The sequence below is a fragment of the Equus przewalskii genome, chromosome 8, assembly GCF_037783145.1.
Source record: "Equus przewalskii isolate Varuska chromosome 8, EquPr2, whole genome shotgun sequence".
Lineage (NCBI taxonomy): Eukaryota > Metazoa > Chordata > Mammalia > Perissodactyla > Equidae > Equus > Equus przewalskii.
In genome coordinates, this window is record NC_091838.1 from 64,734,969 (window position 1) to 64,755,328 (window position 20,360).

Below are 20,360 nucleotides of genomic sequence, written 5' to 3' on the forward strand. Positions count from 1 at the left end.
ATATTTGCTTTTCAAAAATATATTCATTTAAGTAAAATAATTTGTCAATTAAAAACTATTCACAGGGCCTATATGCCCCTAAATACAAAGAATATATGTTTGCAAAGAAAACATATACACTTTTATATGTTTATTATGTGTGTACATATATTTCTGTATAAAGAAAAATCGTGTGAAGTGATAATGCAGGTGGTGCAGTAATCTGGCAAAAATCTTGAGGGGAAATGCAAATAACTGAAGTTTCAGAAACACTAATCTAATTAGCTTTTTAGGGTGTAAATAAAGAACATTAAATTCTTACTATTTTCTTATGTTTTTTACCATTTAAATAATTTAATCTCAAGGTTGTGGTGTAAGACATACACAATTTTAGGTTAACAGTATTTTATCATTTGCATCCATTAATAACAATAGTCCTACATCACTAAAAAAAAAAATCCTGTAATTTTTTCTTTTAATTGAAAAGGATTTGGCATAGAAAGTTTGCTCAAACTATGAGATCATCAGCAGGGAGAGGTGAGTCTGGGCGGCAGATTTCCAATTAAGGATCATGATGAGTGTATATCATTACGCAATGTGTTGGCCTTGATACAAAATAAAAATTACATAATCCATATTCTTAAAGAAAATAGATGCAGTATACGGCTTTAAGATGTCTTTGTGCTAATACTTAACATCTGTTTGCCAGGGTGGTCCAGGACTCCGAGGACCAAAGGGTCAACGAGGTGAACAGGGCCCAAAGGTAATGTTCTCTCTCTCTCTCTCTTTCTCACGCACACACACACAAACAACTAGACATAGTATAATTTGGAGTTAAGTACTATTTACCTTTGCAATATAAAGCTCCTTACATTTTTATGAAAATTGTGTCTAAGCTTTTTCCCTTATTCTTAAAGACTTGTACTTTTTCATCAAAAAAATATTTAGTAACTTAGTGAAAAGAAAGGTTTCTGGGTCAGAAATAGAGTGTCAATGACCTGGGTGGTTTAGTTTCCAAGGTATTTCTCTCTCCCTTGTACATTCTTCTCTTTCTCCATCTACAACGAAGATGCATCTTTGATGGAGCACTGGTTCACAACTAGGCAGCAGTCCCTCCCAGGTCATTTCGCAGGTTTTAGATTCTTCTTTTTCCCTTCCCACTGTGTATAATCTAACACACAGCTCTATTTTTCCATTCTCACTATCCAAGGCCACCAAGTGTGGTGGTTCAAGTTGTACACTGTACAAAGGCACCAACCAAGAGAACCAAGCCATGCCACGTCATGTCAAAGCACATGTTTTCCTACTTTGCATGAAAGCGCCTTAAGGGCTGGCAGAAGCTCAGCCACTAATTGAGTTCAGGCCTCACCATCTTCTATCTGATTTTTGGCAAATCTTCTAACTGGTCTCTTGGCTCCAGTGGCTTGATTTTCTCATTAGTTCTTCACATCTGCCCCCAGATTCATTGCTTTAAAGTTATGCTGGGTCATATTATACTCTTAAAATCTGCAATCATATGCTATTGCCTTGAGAATACAACTTACCTTCCTTGACTCCTTGTCTCATTTTTACCATGTTGCGCCACATGGTCTCCTCTCCGTCCATCTTGCTTGACTTACTGCCTCAATGTGGTTACTTGTTAAATCTGCATAGTATTTATTCATAGAGAAGAGAACATTGCAAGGTTTCTTACTATCAAATTGGAAACAAGCAAAGCCATGTAGGACAGAATGTGGGGGAGAAAAAGAAGTAAATGAAAGAAGGCTGAAGATAATTAATCAAGTACTAGTAGCCAACTCAAAATTCAAACCAGAAGATATTGCCTTTTTTGTTTGTTTTATTTTCTGAGATTGTGACGCATTTTCTCAGGCAGAAACTTGATGTGTCTTACTTGGCTCCATCTCTTATGTGCAAAAGGAAGGCCAGTGGTTTGAAAGCCTCTTCTCAGACAATGATACACTGGGTCTTCCTGACCTCCTGAGCTCCCACAGATTCTGGCTCCCTCCTCCCAATGCCTCTAATACCATTGTCCCATTGCTTTTCTAACGTTCTCACTGGATGATGGTTCTGGTCATGAAGACATAGTAGGAGTTCATAGATGTTTGATATTCTCAAGATCATCCCTTCCCTCTAATTATCCGTTCCCATCGGATCACTACTGATGTGGTAATTTCTGTGTGATGATTTTGATGAATCACAGATACAAGTATGTAGTGGTTTGAGGAAAAAGTCTTGTTGGACAAAGGATACTCATACATCCACCAGTGTGGTGAGTGTAAGAACAGATAAACTATACTTTCCAAATGGAAAACTCCAATATGTATTATTTCTTATTTCGTGGCTTCGTATTTCAGTGGCAGCAAATAGGTAGTAAGAATTTAGAAGTTTGAAGCAGCCCTGTTGCTGGTCTCTTCTAGTCATTTTTGTCTCATACTTCACGGAATAAAATGGGATCACCTCCTTTCTGCTCTTCTATTCCATTCTCAATTCCTCGATAGTATACGAATGATGTGTTGTTAAACTATTATAAATATTAAGTAATATTTTTAAATCACTTCCGTGTCTTTCCCATCACATTTTTAAAAAAATCTGGCTACTTCTCTCTCCCCTCTTCTTATGTCATGTTTCTTGTAAGAATCGTTTTCATTTAGTTCTTCTGCATCCTCACCTGCAAAATAATAATTTTTTTGTTTGGTATATAAATGTTCTTAGCACCTTTGTTCACAATGGCAAAAAACTGGAAGCAGCCAAAATGTCCGTTAACAGGTGAATAAACAATTTTCTGTATATCCGTGCAATGCAATACTACTCAGCAGTCAAACATGCAAATTACTGAAACATGCAACAAAATGGGTGAACCTCAAAGACTCTGCTGGTGAGAGTGCACAGTGTAAAATTGCTCCTGTTAGAGTCACCAGTTACCTTGTTACCAAGTCCACGGGCTGTGGTTTAATTCTTATCTTACTTGACATCTCTGCAGGATTTGAAATGATTGGACTCCCATTTGAAATTTTCTCCTCTTTTGGCCTTTCCTACACCGCTATACCCCTCTATCTTCATTTTCTTCCTAATTCTTAGGCTTTTTAATTTCAGCTTCTTTCCTAGGCTTCTCTTCCTCTCCCTTCTACCTGATTTTCGACTCATCTTTATCCATTTCCTCTTTAATTCTATCAACAGTCTCCTTAATAACCTTACCCACAAACACATCTTCAGTTACTCCAAAATCCGTCCCAGCTCAGACCTCTCCTAACCCCCAGACTACCATTTCCACCTGGTAATCCCCATCCACGTAAAACTTATCAGGCCGCACTCATTATTTACCCCTACTTTACATCATTTTGCTTTTTCTAGTGTGTTGCTTGTACTGAGTAATGGATTCATCAATCTCACATCTGATGAGGTGGTACCCAGGTGTTGGAAGCCTTAACTTATAGAATAGCTTTCACTGGAGTCACAGAAGGAGAGAAGGGAAAGAAGAAGAGGTTGAGGACAAGTACGTTTTCTAGGTCTAATGTTACAGAACTGGTGTAGCTTTAGCTCAACCACGAGGTCCAAACTATAGAAGTAAGAGTTGCTAAAGTGAAAAGAATGCCTGATCCTGGGAAGAAAAGCAATCAAATAATGTTGAGCCTAGGGTAGGTCATTCAGTGGACATTGAGGAAGCATAGGGTGATGGCAGGAGCAAGGTGAGGTAGAAAGCAGAGGCCAGGTGCAAAGTCTTCTGTAAACGCAGAGGAGTGCCCCAGAGGTAGGGAGTTGACAACAGTGAAGGTGGAGGGAATGTAGTTCAGCTGGTTGGTGTGAACCTTTACAGACCAGGAGGGTGGTCTTGAATCGCTGATATCTTTTGGATTTGTTATGGAGTGTGGGGGGTCTAGTTACTCACATAGTTGGCATGGTATTCGTATTTATGGAATAAAAAAAATTGCATCAACCCGTGTGTGTTTACTCTTTTGGTTTACTGATGACATTTTGCCTGGGAGGTGAATCAGCTGAGGCTTGATATTTTGTTATCCTATGCGTGTTTCATGTCTTAGGAAAAATTATTTAAGGAAATAAATTATAAGTGCCCTAAGCAGAAATATCTCTTGGGTACCAGAGCGTCTATCTCTGGGATGACTTTCGTCTCTTGCCTTACAGGGACCAGATGGCCCTCGAGGTGAAACAGGCCCTCCAGGACCTCAGGGTCCCCCTGGACCCCAAGGACCAAGTGGTCTTTCCATTCAAGGAATGCCTGTAAGTTGTGTGTAAACATTCAGATGAATTTTATTGTTATCACTTCTCCATGAGTATATAAAGAATGAACTTCTGTCTCCTGCGCTTTAATAATGAGCCTTAGTCCCTCCCAGCCCCTAAAAATAAAAATTGAGAAATAAAAGTAATGAGTGAGAGTTCGTTCATTAGCCAATTTTTTTGTTCAATGGTGGAGGTCTTTTATAAACAGATACATGCCTCGGAGTAGGTATATCCACCATTTGTCTATAGAAAAGAAAACAGGGTTTGACATATAGGGCCTTTTTTCTTGTTTCACTACGTCCTCAACGGATGTGTAAGAATCTAGAAAATAACAAATGTTATACAAAGATAAGTTATTCATTATGGGTTTGTAGTAATTGTGGATGTAGATTCATGAAAGTCATTTATTTATGATCTTTATCTCAATGGCTATCAAAGTGCATTGCACTGAGTATGAGTTTTAGATTATAAACAGTATACTGTATACAACCGCATTTCTTTGTAAAAGCTGTTCCAACCGTTGAAAACAAATTTAATGCCACTCACTGATCTTCATTAATCTTACTGTAGGGATCTCGATTTAAAGGATAAAACCCATCTCTGTGATTAACATTTGAAGCAAACAGATCCTTTTAAACACATTTTTAGCAATCTTTGTGTACATATGATTGTGTCTCTGTAGCTAAGATGTTTTCCTTTTCAGAGTTATTTTCACATTTTAGAAAGCCTTAACATGCCAGTTCGTACAATTACTGCTACTAATAAGCATTTGTTGAGGTCTTGCTACTGGCCAGGTACTGTGTTTGGTTTTCCATTCTTATAAATTTCTAGCTAAAACAAAACAAAAAGCTATATAGATAGAATCTTTAAAATCTAAAGTATAAATAATACTGAAATATTCAAGACTCATATCCACATATTTACAGTATGGGCTTAGCCATATCAGACTGTATATTCTGTGTTTAAACTCTCATGATATATAAACATTCAACTCCATGGGAAAGCTTACGTAAGTGGTGTAGCATATGCGAGAAGTGAAATATACCATATTTGGATGTTAGCGTGAAAGCAATTTAATGTTGACGATAGAACAGTCAGTGGAGAAAAAGAAAAGCCTAAGAATTTACCTACGTGAATTTAACCCTGTGTACTTTTGAATATACAGGGAATGCCGGGTGAAAAAGGAGAGAAAGGAGAGACCGGCCTTCCTGGCCCACAGGTATTATTATTATTATTATTATTATTATTTCTGTTAGAGTCCATTAGAATTGGAGTTAACTGTTAGAGTTAGAGTTAACGAACTGTTAACTCTGTTAGAGTTAACTAGTCTAGAGCTTTGCCAAGGGGATAAAAAAGGCTGTAGCTTCTGAAGTCAGCTATGATCTTGGCAATAAGTGGTTTCTATATTAAAGACTGTTAGCCTGTATTCACTTACCTTAAGCCCCCTTTGAGGGTCATACTGGTGGTCCCCTGGGTGAGCTTTGGCGGGAGGACGTCTCTTTCCTATGAATAACTTCTGCGTCTAAATTCTCAGTCACAAAGGTGGCTTTTACACTATTAGCCTTGTTTGGTGACCTTGATCTATTTCAGGGAAGCTGAGTGAGAGTGTTATGGATTTCCATGAATCTGAATTTTTTCTGTCCTTTCTATGTCTAGGGTATCCCGGGGGCTGTTGGTTCACCAGGACGTGATGGCTCTCCAGGCCAGCGGGTAAGGATTTGCCCAAGGTTAGTTGTTAGCACAGTAGATTCCTCACCAAGTCACTCTGCTCCTGGCCCGTTCGTGTGCAAGGAAGTCAAACCAGGTGTTGTTGGGTTTTTTTTTCTTTTTTCCTCTTGTCTATCTGCATTCTACCTTTCCTGCATCTATTTCCTTTCACTGACATTTTCTATGTTCATTAGTTTCATCAAAACCTGGGAACTTTCATCAAACCTTCCCAAGTTAGCAACACCTCTTTCTGAACATTCCTAGAAGCTGAATACAGTTTGCACTGAATTGTGTGCATCAGTTTAGCAGATTTTCTAGTTTTTTCAAATCCTCAAGGCACAAACCTAAAGGAAATCAAGAATCATTTGGATTGAAATTTAAGTATTATCACTATCTGCAATATTCTCCATTTACTTAATATATGTCAATTACCTACTCTTTTAACCTGTTCAAGTGGACAGCAGTGAAAGAAATTAGAAGGATGGTTAGGAGAGGAAGGAGTTAGCATTTAGTGTTTGTTTGGTCGACATGTCTTCACTGGGCCAGATTTGAGGTCCTTGTTGCCAAAGATTTTATAGCTTAATGGGCGGAAATATAATCAAATAAGAAACAATAATATACGCTGTAATGGGGGCGGTATTCACAGAGCTCTATGGGAGTACAAAGGACAGATAACTAAGCTAGGCCTGGGGGGTTTGGGAAAGTTTCCAAGAGGAGGCACCATCGAGGCTGAGTCTCAAATGAGAGGTAGAAATTAGCCAGCTGCATGAGGAAGGAAAGCTATTGCAAGCAGAGAGAATGGCATATACAAAGGAGTGGAGATGAAGAGAAGGTGGGGCATTTCCAATATTGCACATAGTTCTGTATGGCTGCATATTAGAGTGCAGTGTGTATGTGTGTGGGCACATGCATACATGTATGTGCACACATGTATGCACACACTTAGATGTGGGAAAATTTTCAAGAAGTGAACCTGGAGAGAGACACACAAATTCTCCTGAATCATCTATTTTTTTTAGGCTAGGCATTTTGAGCTTTAACAAGAAGGCAATAGAAAGTCATTAAATTTTCAGCGAGGGTGAGAGAGGCTGGTCTTTCTTAAACTGTCACTGATTTAGACATATGGGCAGCTCCTCAATTTCTCTGAAGACTGAATTGTATGGAGTGGCAACCACTTAGGTCCAATCCAGAGAAGGACAACACGTTTGGCATGCACTGATTATTTTTGGTACAACTTACCCTCTAGGTTAGCCAACAATTGGCTGAAAGGCTCACTTCTCTACTCAAACAAGGCCTGCCTTTAGCTCAGGGTGGCCACACCACTCAAGAATAAGGAAATTGTCTTTTCCATAGAGGTGTAGGTGTGGGACCTTAAATTCTTTCCACGTTCTTTTTTTTTTTACGCCAAACTTTTATTTGCTTAAAATCACTGTTTAGTCTCTGTCCATCAAAGGAATTATGCAGTCTGTAAAGCGTGTCCAGGTGAACGTATCTAAGGGAGGCATTCTCTAAAAGTTAGATTCAAGTAGATTTCTTGTACATGTAGGAGTGTCTAGAAGTATTTATATGTTTTGGCAATGAGCTTAGGCTAAGATCCGGTGCGGTTACACACCTAGGTTCCTTCGTGATTCCTGAAGTTCAGAAAGTGGCAATTCTAAAGATTTGTTTCAGTGAATTAGCTTGATTTATCCATGCATGGGGTCCAGTGTTGGCAAAGAACTCCCAAATCAAACATATCGGATTAGTGTTTGGGTCATTTGATTTTGGAATTCTTTCTTTTAAAGCCAATATACCAACACAGACTTTTTCATAAATATTTTGCTATTCCTCCAAACATGTTTTCTTTTATGGGATGAAAAGTTTTAGAGCTGTAATAAAGTGATAAGATATCTGTACATGGATTTTATTTTCTTCTCTCTCTCAATTTGGAAGTCAAACTTGCAGAATGTGTTTGACTTCTATTTTGAAAAATTCTTGGACGGGAATGGACTTATTTTTAAAGCTGGTTTTCAGAAGATACTCATTCTTTATAGGGCCATGTTAAAAACAGATTGTGCAAATCCTGCCGCAATTGTTTTAGAACAGGTATTTGAGGGCAATACTATTCCAATGTACAACTCTAGGGGCACCATTCACACAGGATAAAATAGAATGGTGCACCCTGGAATGGCATAACCTGGCTGCCCTGCATGAGGGAGGGACCACATATATTCTTTTCAATATCTTAATATTCTTATTTAATAAGATATTAATGGAGCACATATCTTAATTGAATACATACTGTGTGCCATCTACGGTGCTCAGTCTAGAGAGAGTTGTCCGTTACTGCCTCCAGAGGGGAAGGATCCAGAAGAAGAGAGACTCAATAGCTAAAAGAGGCAATTCGTAGACCATCTACCTGAAGGACCTGGAAGGATGGGGTGGTGTCAAGAGCCTGACTCTTTTCCTGGGTCAGGAAACAAATGGGTCTTACTCAGAGGCACTCCAGAAGGAGGGAAAGGTGGGTGAAAACAGAGGTATTTAGGTGGCTCTGATCTGTTTAGTTAAATATCTGGAGGCTTAAGAAAAGTAAAAGGTCTGAAACAATTATGTAGTTACGTGTCAGGATTGTAAAGTGGGAGGTCCAGGACCAACATTCATGGTGATAGGGACAGATTTAGGACGTGGATTGCCTTCCATGAGGGCCAGGTCCCTCTGGGACAGCAGGAGTATCCAGGTCTGTGGTTAGGCAGTGGGAGAGGGGCGTTGTTGAAAGAGTATTAAGGACAAGCACTTTGCAATTATTCCTGCTCTGCCTTAGGCCATCCTAAAAGGCAGAGCTGCAACCAGAAAAAAAATAATAATAGCAATAACAACCATGGCATAGAAGAGACTGAGAACAAACACGCTGGATGATAAGACTTACTGCTGACATGCCCGAGAAGCCGCTTCCAGAAAACTGCCCAGTTAGACTTGACTCTCCAGGGAATCAGGAAGGCAGAGTTATTTTGTCTTTTCCTCCCTCTGGACCTTTAAATCACTTACTCTTGTTGTACCATCATTTCCCCTGATCCTGAGTGAGTAAAGCCCACTCTAGGTAAAGAAGGAGGAAGCTGGAATGGATAAATCTGTGTATGATGTCCAGTCAGTGCTTCTAGCTGTTGGGAAAGTCTTGCGGGTGAGTGAGTGTGTGCCGTAGGAGCGCGGGCTTGTCCTCACTGCTCCTTCTTCTCTCTTTCTAATCTTTGTCTTCGCTTATTGACAGTTAAGAACTCACTGCCCAAAGCTGGCACCATCACTTGACAATTAGCTTACGGAAGGGTTAGCATGTCTTTCCTGGAGCGGTGTCAATGTTACTCCTTAATTTAGCCTGGAAGGAGGGAATGCTTAGCAAAGAATAAAAAGAAGATTAAACATCTCCTCTTTAAACAGGGAACATGTTTTCTGATGTTTCTAGTTTATTTTGGCATTTCCCGAGGGGAAGCTTTGACTCTTAAAGGCTGATCATATCCAACCCTGGAACCAAGGGCAAAAGCAAGTCCAGCAAAAGTTGGACTTCTTCATCGAACAAGTCTCAGCCTCTTGCTGGGAAGCCCATAGAGCACAATGCAGGACCCCACTTCATAGAGCAACAGTGCAAGTTCAGATTTAATAGCTGAACGCATGCAGGCATCCAGGTTTCACCCTGAGCCATCCCAATCAACAGTATTCTGGTTTCATCTTTCTTTTCCACTGTACATCTTGCCACCTCTCTCTTGCCTCCTTCCTTCTCTTTTCCTGGTGTCTGTGACCCCAGGGTCCATCCTGTGATCTTTGAGCTCTTCCACTGTAGGGTGGATCTCTCTGCCCTCACCCTAGACATCCAGGTGGTCCTTAGAGAAACTAGGAAGAACAGGCAAGACATGGATCAGTCTAAGAAGTAAAAGAAAGAACTGACATAGAAAAAAGAAAAGAAAAACAACCTCTTTTCTAGTTCTGAGTCTTATTTACATCCAAGACCACCAGCTTTCTGTCAAGCACTCCAAATAGAAAGTTTAAAAATGATTTTTATTTTCCAGTGCTCGATACAGTTATGTAAAAAGTCAGAGAGACAAGAAATAAAAGTGACAAGAAGATATATATTTTATGACATCTGGAAGATAGTAATTCCTCCATTGTGCAGAGGGTATTAGTTTTTCAATTCCAAGTAAGCTTAATTTGGAATGCTTCCTCTCCCCTAAGTTTCTGCTCCCTGCATCTCCGTGCCATAACCACAGGCTTCCTTTCTCATCCATAAAAGATGAAATACTGTAAAAAACAAAAAAACCTTCAGTATGTGAATTCTGCTGAACTTGTGAGGTTCTGAGAAGCAGGATGGCCTGGTGGTGAATATCAGATTTGGACTGTTAGCCAGACCTGAGCTTGAACCCTAACCACATGACACTGAGCCAGTTACTTAATCTTTCCAAGCCTCACTCTCCTCATCTGTGAAGTGGAAAAAATAATATTTGACTCCACAGAGTTATTGTGGGAATGAATTCACATAAAGAATTTCTATATCAAACTTCAATTTTAGCTGCTGTTGGTATTCACTATTTTCAATGTAAACCTATTGAGTTAGGACAATATATTATTTTATAATGCCTGTACTTGACATATTAAGGCTTCTTAGACAATTTTAAAGAACTCTAAAAAAGTCTAAAGAAAAGTGGTTTGTTGTTGTTGCTTAATTTTCTGGGATTCCACATTGAAAGGACACTTGGAATATGCTTCCTTTTCATGTGGGTTGATGTATAGAATGGCCATATTTGTGATGAATATCCTATTTCATCAAAGTGAATTGGACTTAAAATGTATTGGAGAAATTGAACTTGAGTCAACTATCTGGATTTATTCCTGTCATAAATGTCAAACAGTGATGAGAGATTCGTTTAAGGAATATTTTGTTAAATACTAAGATTCATGATAATTGCCCCTTGAGTATCTTCCTCCTTCAGAAGAGGAAAAGTAAAATACCATCGCAAAGCTGGTGGAGAGGATGATTTGATTTTCTTTTTCATGGGTCTGGATGGGTTTTCATCAAACCCCAGGAAAGCATTCTCACCATCAGCCACAGTCATGATCGTATATGCAATCGAGACTTGGCAGATTATTTGAATAAATATAGCAGCAACCACTATCATTCATTATTGACCAAGTGCAGACGCTTTACGAATGTTATGTTCTCTAATCCAATGGGCACTGTTTATCCCATTATACAGATGAAGAATCTGAAGCTCAGAAAGCAGAAGTATTGAACAATGCCACACAGCCAGTAAGTGTTGGAGCCAGGATTAAAATCCATCTCTCTGGCTCCAACGAAGCAGTCTTTCTTTCCACAAAATTACGTTAATAAAGGTCACCAAGGGATTTTGTTAATGTGGGTGAGTCTTCCACTAAAGATATTTAAGAAGCCAGGACTCCATCACTGAAGTTATCTTGCCCAGCATTTTTGGGTTGTAGGAACCCAGTTTGGGTAACTTTCTTGGTGAAGTAGGAATTGATGTATTTCACACATAAGAATATGTTTGTTTGATTATTTTCCACCTTTACTTGGAGAGTGGCACATGTGGGCACATCTCAGGAGAGAACAGTTACTTAAGGAATTGGTTTTGTGTTATTACTGGCTTTAAAGATATTTCTGTTGGAGCACAGGGTACAAATAGTAGCATCTGCTTTGTACTCTGGGTCTCATGCTGTCCTTCAGGGTCAGGCCAGACATCTTTATATTTGCAAACCAGCAATTCCACAGCTTAAGCGATCAAGTTTTTTTTTTCATGTTTTACTTTGTTTTTTTAATACACAGATTCCTGGCCTTCGACCTCAGAGATCCAGACACAAAAGGTCTTAGGCATGAATAGGAATGTATAGCTTTAAAAAGCTTAATGATTCCAATATCAGCTAAGTTTTGGACTCACTGGATAGTGTATTGCGTTAGGCCTATTGTATGTCAAAGTAACGTCTTAGATAGGATATTGCTGCTGTTTTTTGTTTTAATTCACTGAAGTCATTCCTAAGGGTTACTAAAAATACACATGTTTATATTTATACATATACATTTAAATTATGGGTGTAATATATACACACATATTATATATATACGTATTTGAAATAGTGTACTGTGTATATATAACATAAATATATGTATATGTTTATGTATACATATGTATACACACATACATAAATTTTTTGTGTGTGTATGTGACCGACAATTCCCCAGCATGACTCAACATGGTATCACACATAAGGATTGATCTTGTATCTCTAGCCTGGGCCAGTGTTTACAGAGTCTGTGGCTTTTCACTGCTTGGCCTCTTAATCTGGTGGTTGGTCTTAATCTTTTGCTGCAAATAGCAGCCTTATTTCTTATGGCTGACTGCCACACTGATCTGTCGGCCGTTGCTCGCAGCAGTTCAGAGCCATGCCACACGGTTGAAATCGTGCAGCAAGAGTTTCTTCAAGTGTTTCTCTACCCTCACTGTTTGAGTTTGGTCTGTTTCAATAAACTCGTCAGATGCCAACTGCCCAAGAGTGTAGCATCAGTTGAAAGACCTTAACAATTGGTGTTCCAGAATCTCAAGGTTAATATCCATGGCCCACCATTGTAAGCTTCACAGAAGCAAGGATGGTGATTATCCTAATTGAGTCACTACTTCTGAGTGCTATTTCTAATAGCTACGTAAACATAAATATTCCAACCTCCGACTTGAATTTCAGTTACAACTCTATTTCTGGGCACATCAGTTTCATCCTTTAAGCACCATAGTCATAGTGCCTAGAAACGAGAAACTTTAAGAGCCTACAAAAAATACTTATGACTAGAAAGAAGCATATATATTTGCTCTAGAGTATGGAAAAGAAAACTGGAAAATGGAAATTAATAAATGTTCAGTTTTATAATGGTACACTTTGCCCGTTTCAGCAGGAATTAAATTTAGTACTCATTTGAATATTAGTGATTTTGAAAGCAAACTTTAGATTAGATTTCCTTTTGCTGATAAATCATAGCCAACCGTAACTTAAAAGTTGGTGATAGCCAAATGTTTTCAAAAACAAATTAGAAAAATCCTTTCAAGTGTTTATAGCAAAAATTATTCTTAATGTGGGCTGTGGGTGTGTATGAATATTTTGAAGCGGGAATTTCAAAAGGGAAAAATGCCTGAAGCTACTCACATTATAAACCATCCCTGTTTGTGGGTGGCTGATTTCTTGTACTTTAAAAAACATATTTGTCGGCTTAACTGAATTCCCGCATTATGCTTATCATTTAATCTTCTATGCCCTAATATTCATTCTTCATTACTTAATTAAGGGTTTCTGCTTTTTATGAAAGTACATAATCCACAAACCAAACACACATCTTCTCAGTCTGGCTCCCTAATATGAAATGGAAAATAGATATAGAAATGTTTTGCAAAATGCACAACCATTTTTAGCTGTTAAAAGTTGAAGACCATTCAGTGAGCTTTGATTAAAGTGAAACTGAATCACTAAGCTAGAATTTGCCAATTATTTTGCCCAGGAAAATGCAGACATTTTACAGAGTTTTTCTTTTCACCAAGTTTACTGCTTTTACATAAAAAGCTTCTGCAGGGGCCAGCCTGGTGGCATAGTGGTTAAGTTCATGCAGTCTGCTTTGGTGGCTTGGGGTTCACGGGTTCTGATCCTAGGCATGGACCTACACACCACTCATCAAGCCATGGTGTGGCAGAGTCCCGCATACAAAATAGAGGAAGATGGGCATAGATGTTAGCTCAGTGATAATCGTCCTGAAGCACAAAAAAAGAGGAAGATTGGCAACATATGTTAGCTCAGGGCCAATTCTTTTCACACACACACACACACACAAGCTGCTGCCATTTCTGCTCGCCTGGATGAAGAAGTGAGAAAAGGGAACTGAACCCTCCATAAGAGTTGACTGGCTTTCTGAGGGTGGGCTGTAACGTGGGCACTGCTGTGGTACTGGAGCAGGGAGACTAATGCAGTGGACCCAACCATGCTGAGTCCCTTGACTTACACACCACCTCTCCTGAGAGACCCGCCTTGTATCCCCACGCCTGGGTTAGGTACTCTTCCCACATGTTCCCATGGAACTGTCTAGTCCATCATCATAGCACATTGTCATTTTGCTTCAATTATTGACTTTTCTCAAAACTGTAAACTTCTCAGAAAAAGCCTGTCTTATTCATCATTGTTGACCCAAGACCTAGCAGAACCCTGAGCACATACCTCTGCAAATATTTTTTATAATGTGACAAATGTAAGGCTCACAATAAAACTCTTTCAAAGGTAAATTTACTAGTGTGATTCAAAAGTGAAAAAATAAAACCGCGTGATGAAAAATGTGAACATCTTTTATTTTCTAGGGTTAGGGAGAAATTTTGGAAAGAAAATGATTTTGACTGTGTTTCTAAAAAGGTCTTAAGCCTAACGTACTTTTAGTTATAACAATGTGTAACAAATAAATTTTAATTTGGGATGATGGAAATAGGTAACTCACAGTAGCCTTAAGAATTCCTTTATTCTTGAACTGTTATATCTAAAAAAGCCCCATTGTTCATGACAGTCCTTGAAAGAAAGTGCCAGAGTAAAATGCACTGAGGTGGATACTGTTGGTGCTCTAATCAGATCCCCTTTACCTGGCAAGTGTACTCCATTCCCTGGTTGCTAAAGATGTTGACTGCTAACATCTCACAGTTGTCTCTTCTACAGTGAATTACCCTTGGAAATGCCACCTTGGCCCCGGTCAATGACCAACCAATATGGGTGTATAAAACCTTACCATGGGTCAACTGTGAGGTATCACTCACACTCCAGAGATGCCCAGGGGATCAGGCTGAGACTCAACTTCAGCTCAATCCAGTTCTCCGCTTATCCTTTTCCTCTGTCCTCTCCTGCTTCCTTTACTACCTTAATGGTTCCTCCCAAGAAGACTCCCTCTATAAATCAAATGTACATGCATCCGGGTCAGCTTCTAGGAAACCACCCCTAAGATATTCACTGAAATGAAATTTCAGCTTCTGAGGGTAGATGACTCCTGATGCCTTTCCTCCACGCTGTGGAGGATTCGGGAGCAAGGAGGGATAACATTGGCATTGTCCCCCTGCCCTGTCCATTTCCAGACTAATTATACCCGCAATTAATGTTTATTTATTCCACATGAGGAGCAGAGCGCTTCTTCCAAGAGCCTCAACTGTATTCAAATTAACCGTTTTTATTAGCACCTATTTTGTGCCAACAGTGTGCTCGAATGTAACAATGAAGAAAACAATTTCTGCCTCCTTCCCTCAAAAATAAGAAAGCTCAGCTTCTGAGGATGCTTTTTAGGTGGGAGAACACAGAGTGAACATTTTCTCTAGTCTCCTCTTTTGATTTGATCACACTAACTTTAGCACTAACCCCTCCACCAAATTAAGCTCATATGGAAGAACAACATTTCATCGTCTTCCCTTCCGGAACATTCACACGTGGTGTCTATAAATCAAGTGAATTCAAAACTGTTCACAGGAATAGCCTCCTGGTGCCACCATAGAGGAGAGCACTGATAGATCATTGCTTTTAAACTCGTTCCACATGATTGGGAGAGGGGGGTAAATGTGTTATTTCCTGTGAGTCTTCCTTGGAATAATGCAGTTTTCTTTTAAGAAAACATGTCATGGCTTGACTCCTTCTGTGGATACCATTGCCCCCGCTTGTTTTTGAGATTTTTCTTCCTCTGGATACAATCTGGAAGGAGTCCAAGGAGATTTGCTGCAGCAGCGCTGTAGTTTGGATGCTGGGCAGTTGTGTTCGCTGTGTGTCATGTGTGGGCTAACACATGGGTGCGGGTTTCCTTCCTGTCCAGGGCTGGAAGAGTTTTAAGGCAGGAAGCAAAAGACATCCTTTTTAAAACATCTTCTTAAGTTATGTAATATGTGCCCAGAGTCCAATTTTTTCTTATGAGAACTTCGTCTAGCAAGTAAGAGTGGATTAAAAAATTCTTTTTTTTAAAAAAATAAGATCTCCTAACCTCTCTGGGTCCCAAGTTTTCTCATTTATAATGTGAAAGATTTGGACTGGGTGAGTTCTGAAGTCCTATTCATCTCTCATACATTCTGATTTTTTATTTCCTGAATTTGCTATATTTAAACTCCAAGTAAAATAATTTCTTTCAACCTGTATCAGAATTAATTTTTGTTGTTTAGTTAGCAGATAGAAGGAAGAATGCGTGTATACATGTGTGTTTGTATGTATGTGTGCGTGTGTGTGTGTGTGAGAAAGAGAGAGAAACTTAATCTATCAGGGCCCATCACTGCAACTTTTAGACTTAATATTTTTAACTCTATAACTCAAGTGAAAGAACAGAAGTAGTAGTAAAAAAAAAATAGCTTGTATAGAATTATAGGATAATTGCTCTAACAAGCAACCCTAAAATCTCAGTGGTTTAATGCAATAAAATAATTCAAATACAGTAAAATAAAACAAAAAAGTCTATTGCTTGTTCACAAGCCCATCTCGTCAATAAGGATAGGTAGAGAAATGGGAAGGTCGAGTCTGTTCTCCATATAGTCATTTAGGAACTCAGGGTCTTTCTGTCTTGGAACATTTTCATCTTCAACACGTGGCTGCTAATGTTGCTACAGAAAGGGAAAAGAAAGAAGAGGATTACCCACGGGAAATTTTTATGAGCCATAATTGGAACTGGCCCCTTTCTGTTGGCCAGAACTCAGCCCTATGGTTCCAACATAATTGCTGGAACAGGGGACTCAGAAATGTAGCCTCGCAGTGTGACCAGGCAGAAAAGGAAAACTATGAATCTTGGAATCCTCTGCCTTATCTGGTTTTAAGACCTGCTAGCGTTAGAGCTTAAGAGCCTGATGAAAGGGCCTTGCTCACCAATGCTTTTCCTACATACTTATCCTACATCCTTTTCATGCCATCCTTCCTACCCTCTCTCTCAACTCACACACCATTCCTTTCATCTAGACTCATCTTTACTCTCTCTTTTATTTTCTGCCACAAGGCAGGGAGAAAAAATGTGAATGTGGATGGGGAACCCCAAGATGATGGATTTCCGTGAGTAAGAGAAGTGGAAAGGATAGCTCACTGGAAAAGCGGCAGGAATTTCAGAAACAGAGTTGGGAGAGGCAGGAAGGAAGTCAGGAGAGACTGATTTGGGTTGGTTTGAGATGGGAATGGATTCTCCCAATAGGAGACAAATCCCGAGATGAAAAGTCCATATCTCTGTGTAGTAGAAGGTAATTCTTGAACGAAATTTTATGGGCCTATAATAAAATTTAGACTGAAGGTCCTCTGTCAAGTTTTTAACTGCATTGGAAAGACCGGCATCCACAATTAAGAGAAAGTTATTCCAGCTGCTGTATTTTTTAATGCTCACATAAAAATAACACACACATACACACATTCAATAATTTACAAATATATTGTCATAAAGAACATCCTTTATTTTCTGTCTTAAACACCTCCAGCATGGGGGAGGAAGCAAACATGTATCCATTTGTAAGCCCAGGATAACACACATGCAACAAACCTGCCCAGCAGTCAAAACTGTATCATTGCAGCAGGAAATCCCCAAATATTCTCCCCCAGGATGCTTCTGAAGCGTTGCAGTTTCCCATATTGTAGTATTCCTAATTTGTAATGTAGATCTCTGTGATAGGGATTCCCGTAACTCTCATGAAAGACACTCATTTGTCTTTTTGTCCAGTCATTAATTACCAAGAATTGATCTCCTGTCTCATTTGTTATGCTTAGATTAATAAAAACACTTTCTGGAAACAAGTTCCTAAGTTTGTAAGTGGCATTTCTCACACCTAAAATTCTTGCACTGGACAATTTAGTGGAGCCAACAGACACAAAAGTCTTGCCAAGAACAATTCTCATGAAGAGTTTCAAAGCAGTGAATCCTTGGAAGTCCAGAGCAAGCGACAGGACTTCACCTCCAAATATTAAACGGGATTAGGTCCACCTATTCTGAAAGCCATATAAAGCAGCCACATAGTTGACACACTGTATTTCTTTTCCCCAGGGCTTTCCTGGAAAGGATGGCTCTTCTGGCCCTCCAGGACCGCCAGGGCCAATTGTAAGTATTTCCAGAAACTACAGGGATGTACTCGGCTTTAAGGCATTTCATTTCTTTTGAGACATTTTCTTTTGCCAGACCTCTCCCCTCAGTAGCCATCATCTCTTGGTACAGAGCTCTCCCTAAAACATCCTTTAAAAATAATATATCCATGTGGTTTGATCATTCTATGTCTGAGCCACTTTGCCATAAGATCACCAGCACTGATGTAGTTTTTATTAGACACAGGGAAGGCTTGAATTTGAAAGAACTACACCTGGCTGATAGGGTGGAGACTTCTCAAAAAAAGTCTTCCCTGCTTTTTTGGTAGTTGGGAACAGGAATGAGCAATGAAGCCTGAAGTCTTGGTGTTGAGGACGAAGGAAGCTGTCACTGTGTGTGTTTGTGACCCCTTCTTGAGAGTTGGCTGTCTTCGATGAGAATGTCTGAGTACTCACCTTTGCTCCATTTTCTTGCCTCTCTATTAGGGCATTCCTGGAGCCCCCGGAGTCCCAGGGATCACAGGAAGCATGGGACCCCAAGGTGCCCTGGGACCACCTGTGAGTATGCAGCAGTAGCCAGTCAAGATGGTTGCCCAGCCAACCCTCTGGTTTATTTACGTGTTTAAATTTACCAGCATCTCTGTTGGTTCAAAATGTTTATTCAGTATTGGACTCTGTGGGACTCCATAAAGGAAAACAGAGAAGCTCCTAGGATAAAGATCAACATCGGGCTGTGCATATGTTGTGGCTAAAGACAAATGGTCCTAACAGGGAATAATCAGCTATGCTTCTGCTTATGTATATTTCCATTGTTTGTTATTCTGTATTTGTCTAAGTAAACTCAGTGACAGCTTTATAGGGATTGGGAACAATAGCTATGTGTTAATTATGACTGTCTTCTGGGTAAAACTACAAAGCTTGAGAAATTCAAGGATTAATGAGGATGGGAATAGATTTTTCTTTTCTACATTCTACAAGAAAGACAGGATCTCCCATTAAAGCACACACTCACACATAAGCGGATAGTGGTGTAAATGAAAGCACAAAGCACTAATTACCTCGAATTTATATGCTTCTAATTTGTTAGGTTGGTGTTTACATGTGATCAATGGGAGGCGGTAGGATTCGGGAGTAACAAATGAGCACATCTGGGCCTGTTTCCTCATGTGTGAAATGAGGTAGTTGCATTATATGGCCTCTGAAGCCACATTTGGCATCTTCTGTTACTTGCAAGTTGTTCCTTCTAGGTTTAGGTATTAGGCAACATCCTGATATTATCTGTGATGTACTAAATCTGTATTCATAAAGTAAGGCAACTGAGATGTGCAAAGGTATATTCTACTGCGACCATGCTAAGAATTTGTGGAACAGTGAGACTGAAGGGTGAGAGTAGGAGAGGCTAATGGATTAGATTTCTGTCGCTGCTATAACAAGTTACTACTATCTCAGTGGCTTAACATGACACAAATTTCTTACTTTACAGTTCTGTAGGTCAGAAATCTGACACAGCTCTCACTGGGTTAAAATCAAGGTGTTGGCCTGTCCTTTCTGGAGGTTCTAGGGGAAAACTGATTCCTTTGTGTCTTCTAGCTTCTAAAAGCTGCCCGCATTCCTTGGCTCATGGCCCACTTCCATCTTTAAAGCCAGCAATGTGTATCCCTCTGACCATTCCTCCGTTAGTCACATCTCCCTCTGAACACAGCCCAAAAAGGTCCCCTACTTTCAAGGACCTATGTGATTACATTGGGCCACCCAGATAATCCTAGATCATCTGCCTAGATAACCTCAAGATCCTTAACTAAGTCACATTTGCAAAGTCCCTTTTGCCACCTTCTGTACTATGGTCATACGTTCTTGGGATTAGGGCATGAACACTTTGAGGAGCCTTTGTCTGCCTGTCACAGTGAACAAATCATAACAGAAACAATAATTCTCATTCAGAAAGACACCTCTCTCCTCTAGCTACCCAGACAGCCATGTTACTCTTTATTCTTGAAACTCATTTCAATAAAATTATTTCATCCTCAGAATCCTTTTTTACGCTGTGATTCCCAAGATATACATGCAAGTGCAAAAACACACACAAGGGATAAACATAAAAAATGCCTCCAGATTTTAGCAAACACATCCTAATTTGCACACCCAAATAAATGCTCTCCTTAATAGTCACTTTAAAAAGCTGTATACTCATTCCAACGGCATGATCATTGTTCAAAACAGTTTTAGGTCTCTCTTTTTCAAATCCAGCTAGTAATGTCACAGAAAAAAATGTGATTGCTTTATCTTCACATATCTTTTTTTATCCAAAATGATGTTATCAAGTACGGTCATGCAAATGGAAACACCCACACCCACATGTGTCAACACATGCAAACACA

General features: G+C 39.4%; 1 protein-coding gene across 2 annotated transcripts in view; it reads left to right on the forward strand.

Annotated features, from left to right (window-relative positions):
• COL14A1 (collagen type XIV alpha 1 chain) overlaps positions 1 to 20,360 on the forward strand; it is a 216,993-nt gene that overhangs the window by 162,440 nt on the left and 34,193 nt on the right. For both annotated transcript variants that reach the window (XM_070630921.1, XM_070630920.1), the window contains exons 37-42: positions 689 to 742; positions 4,120 to 4,215; positions 5,381 to 5,434; positions 5,872 to 5,925; positions 17,948 to 18,001; positions 18,469 to 18,540. In XM_070630921.1, coding sequence (XP_070487022.1) covers positions 689 to 742; positions 4,120 to 4,215; positions 5,381 to 5,434; positions 5,872 to 5,925; positions 17,948 to 18,001; positions 18,469 to 18,540 — 384 coding nt within the window. The remainder of the gene's footprint in view (positions 1 to 688; positions 743 to 4,119; positions 4,216 to 5,380; positions 5,435 to 5,871; positions 5,926 to 17,947; positions 18,002 to 18,468; positions 18,541 to 20,360) is intronic.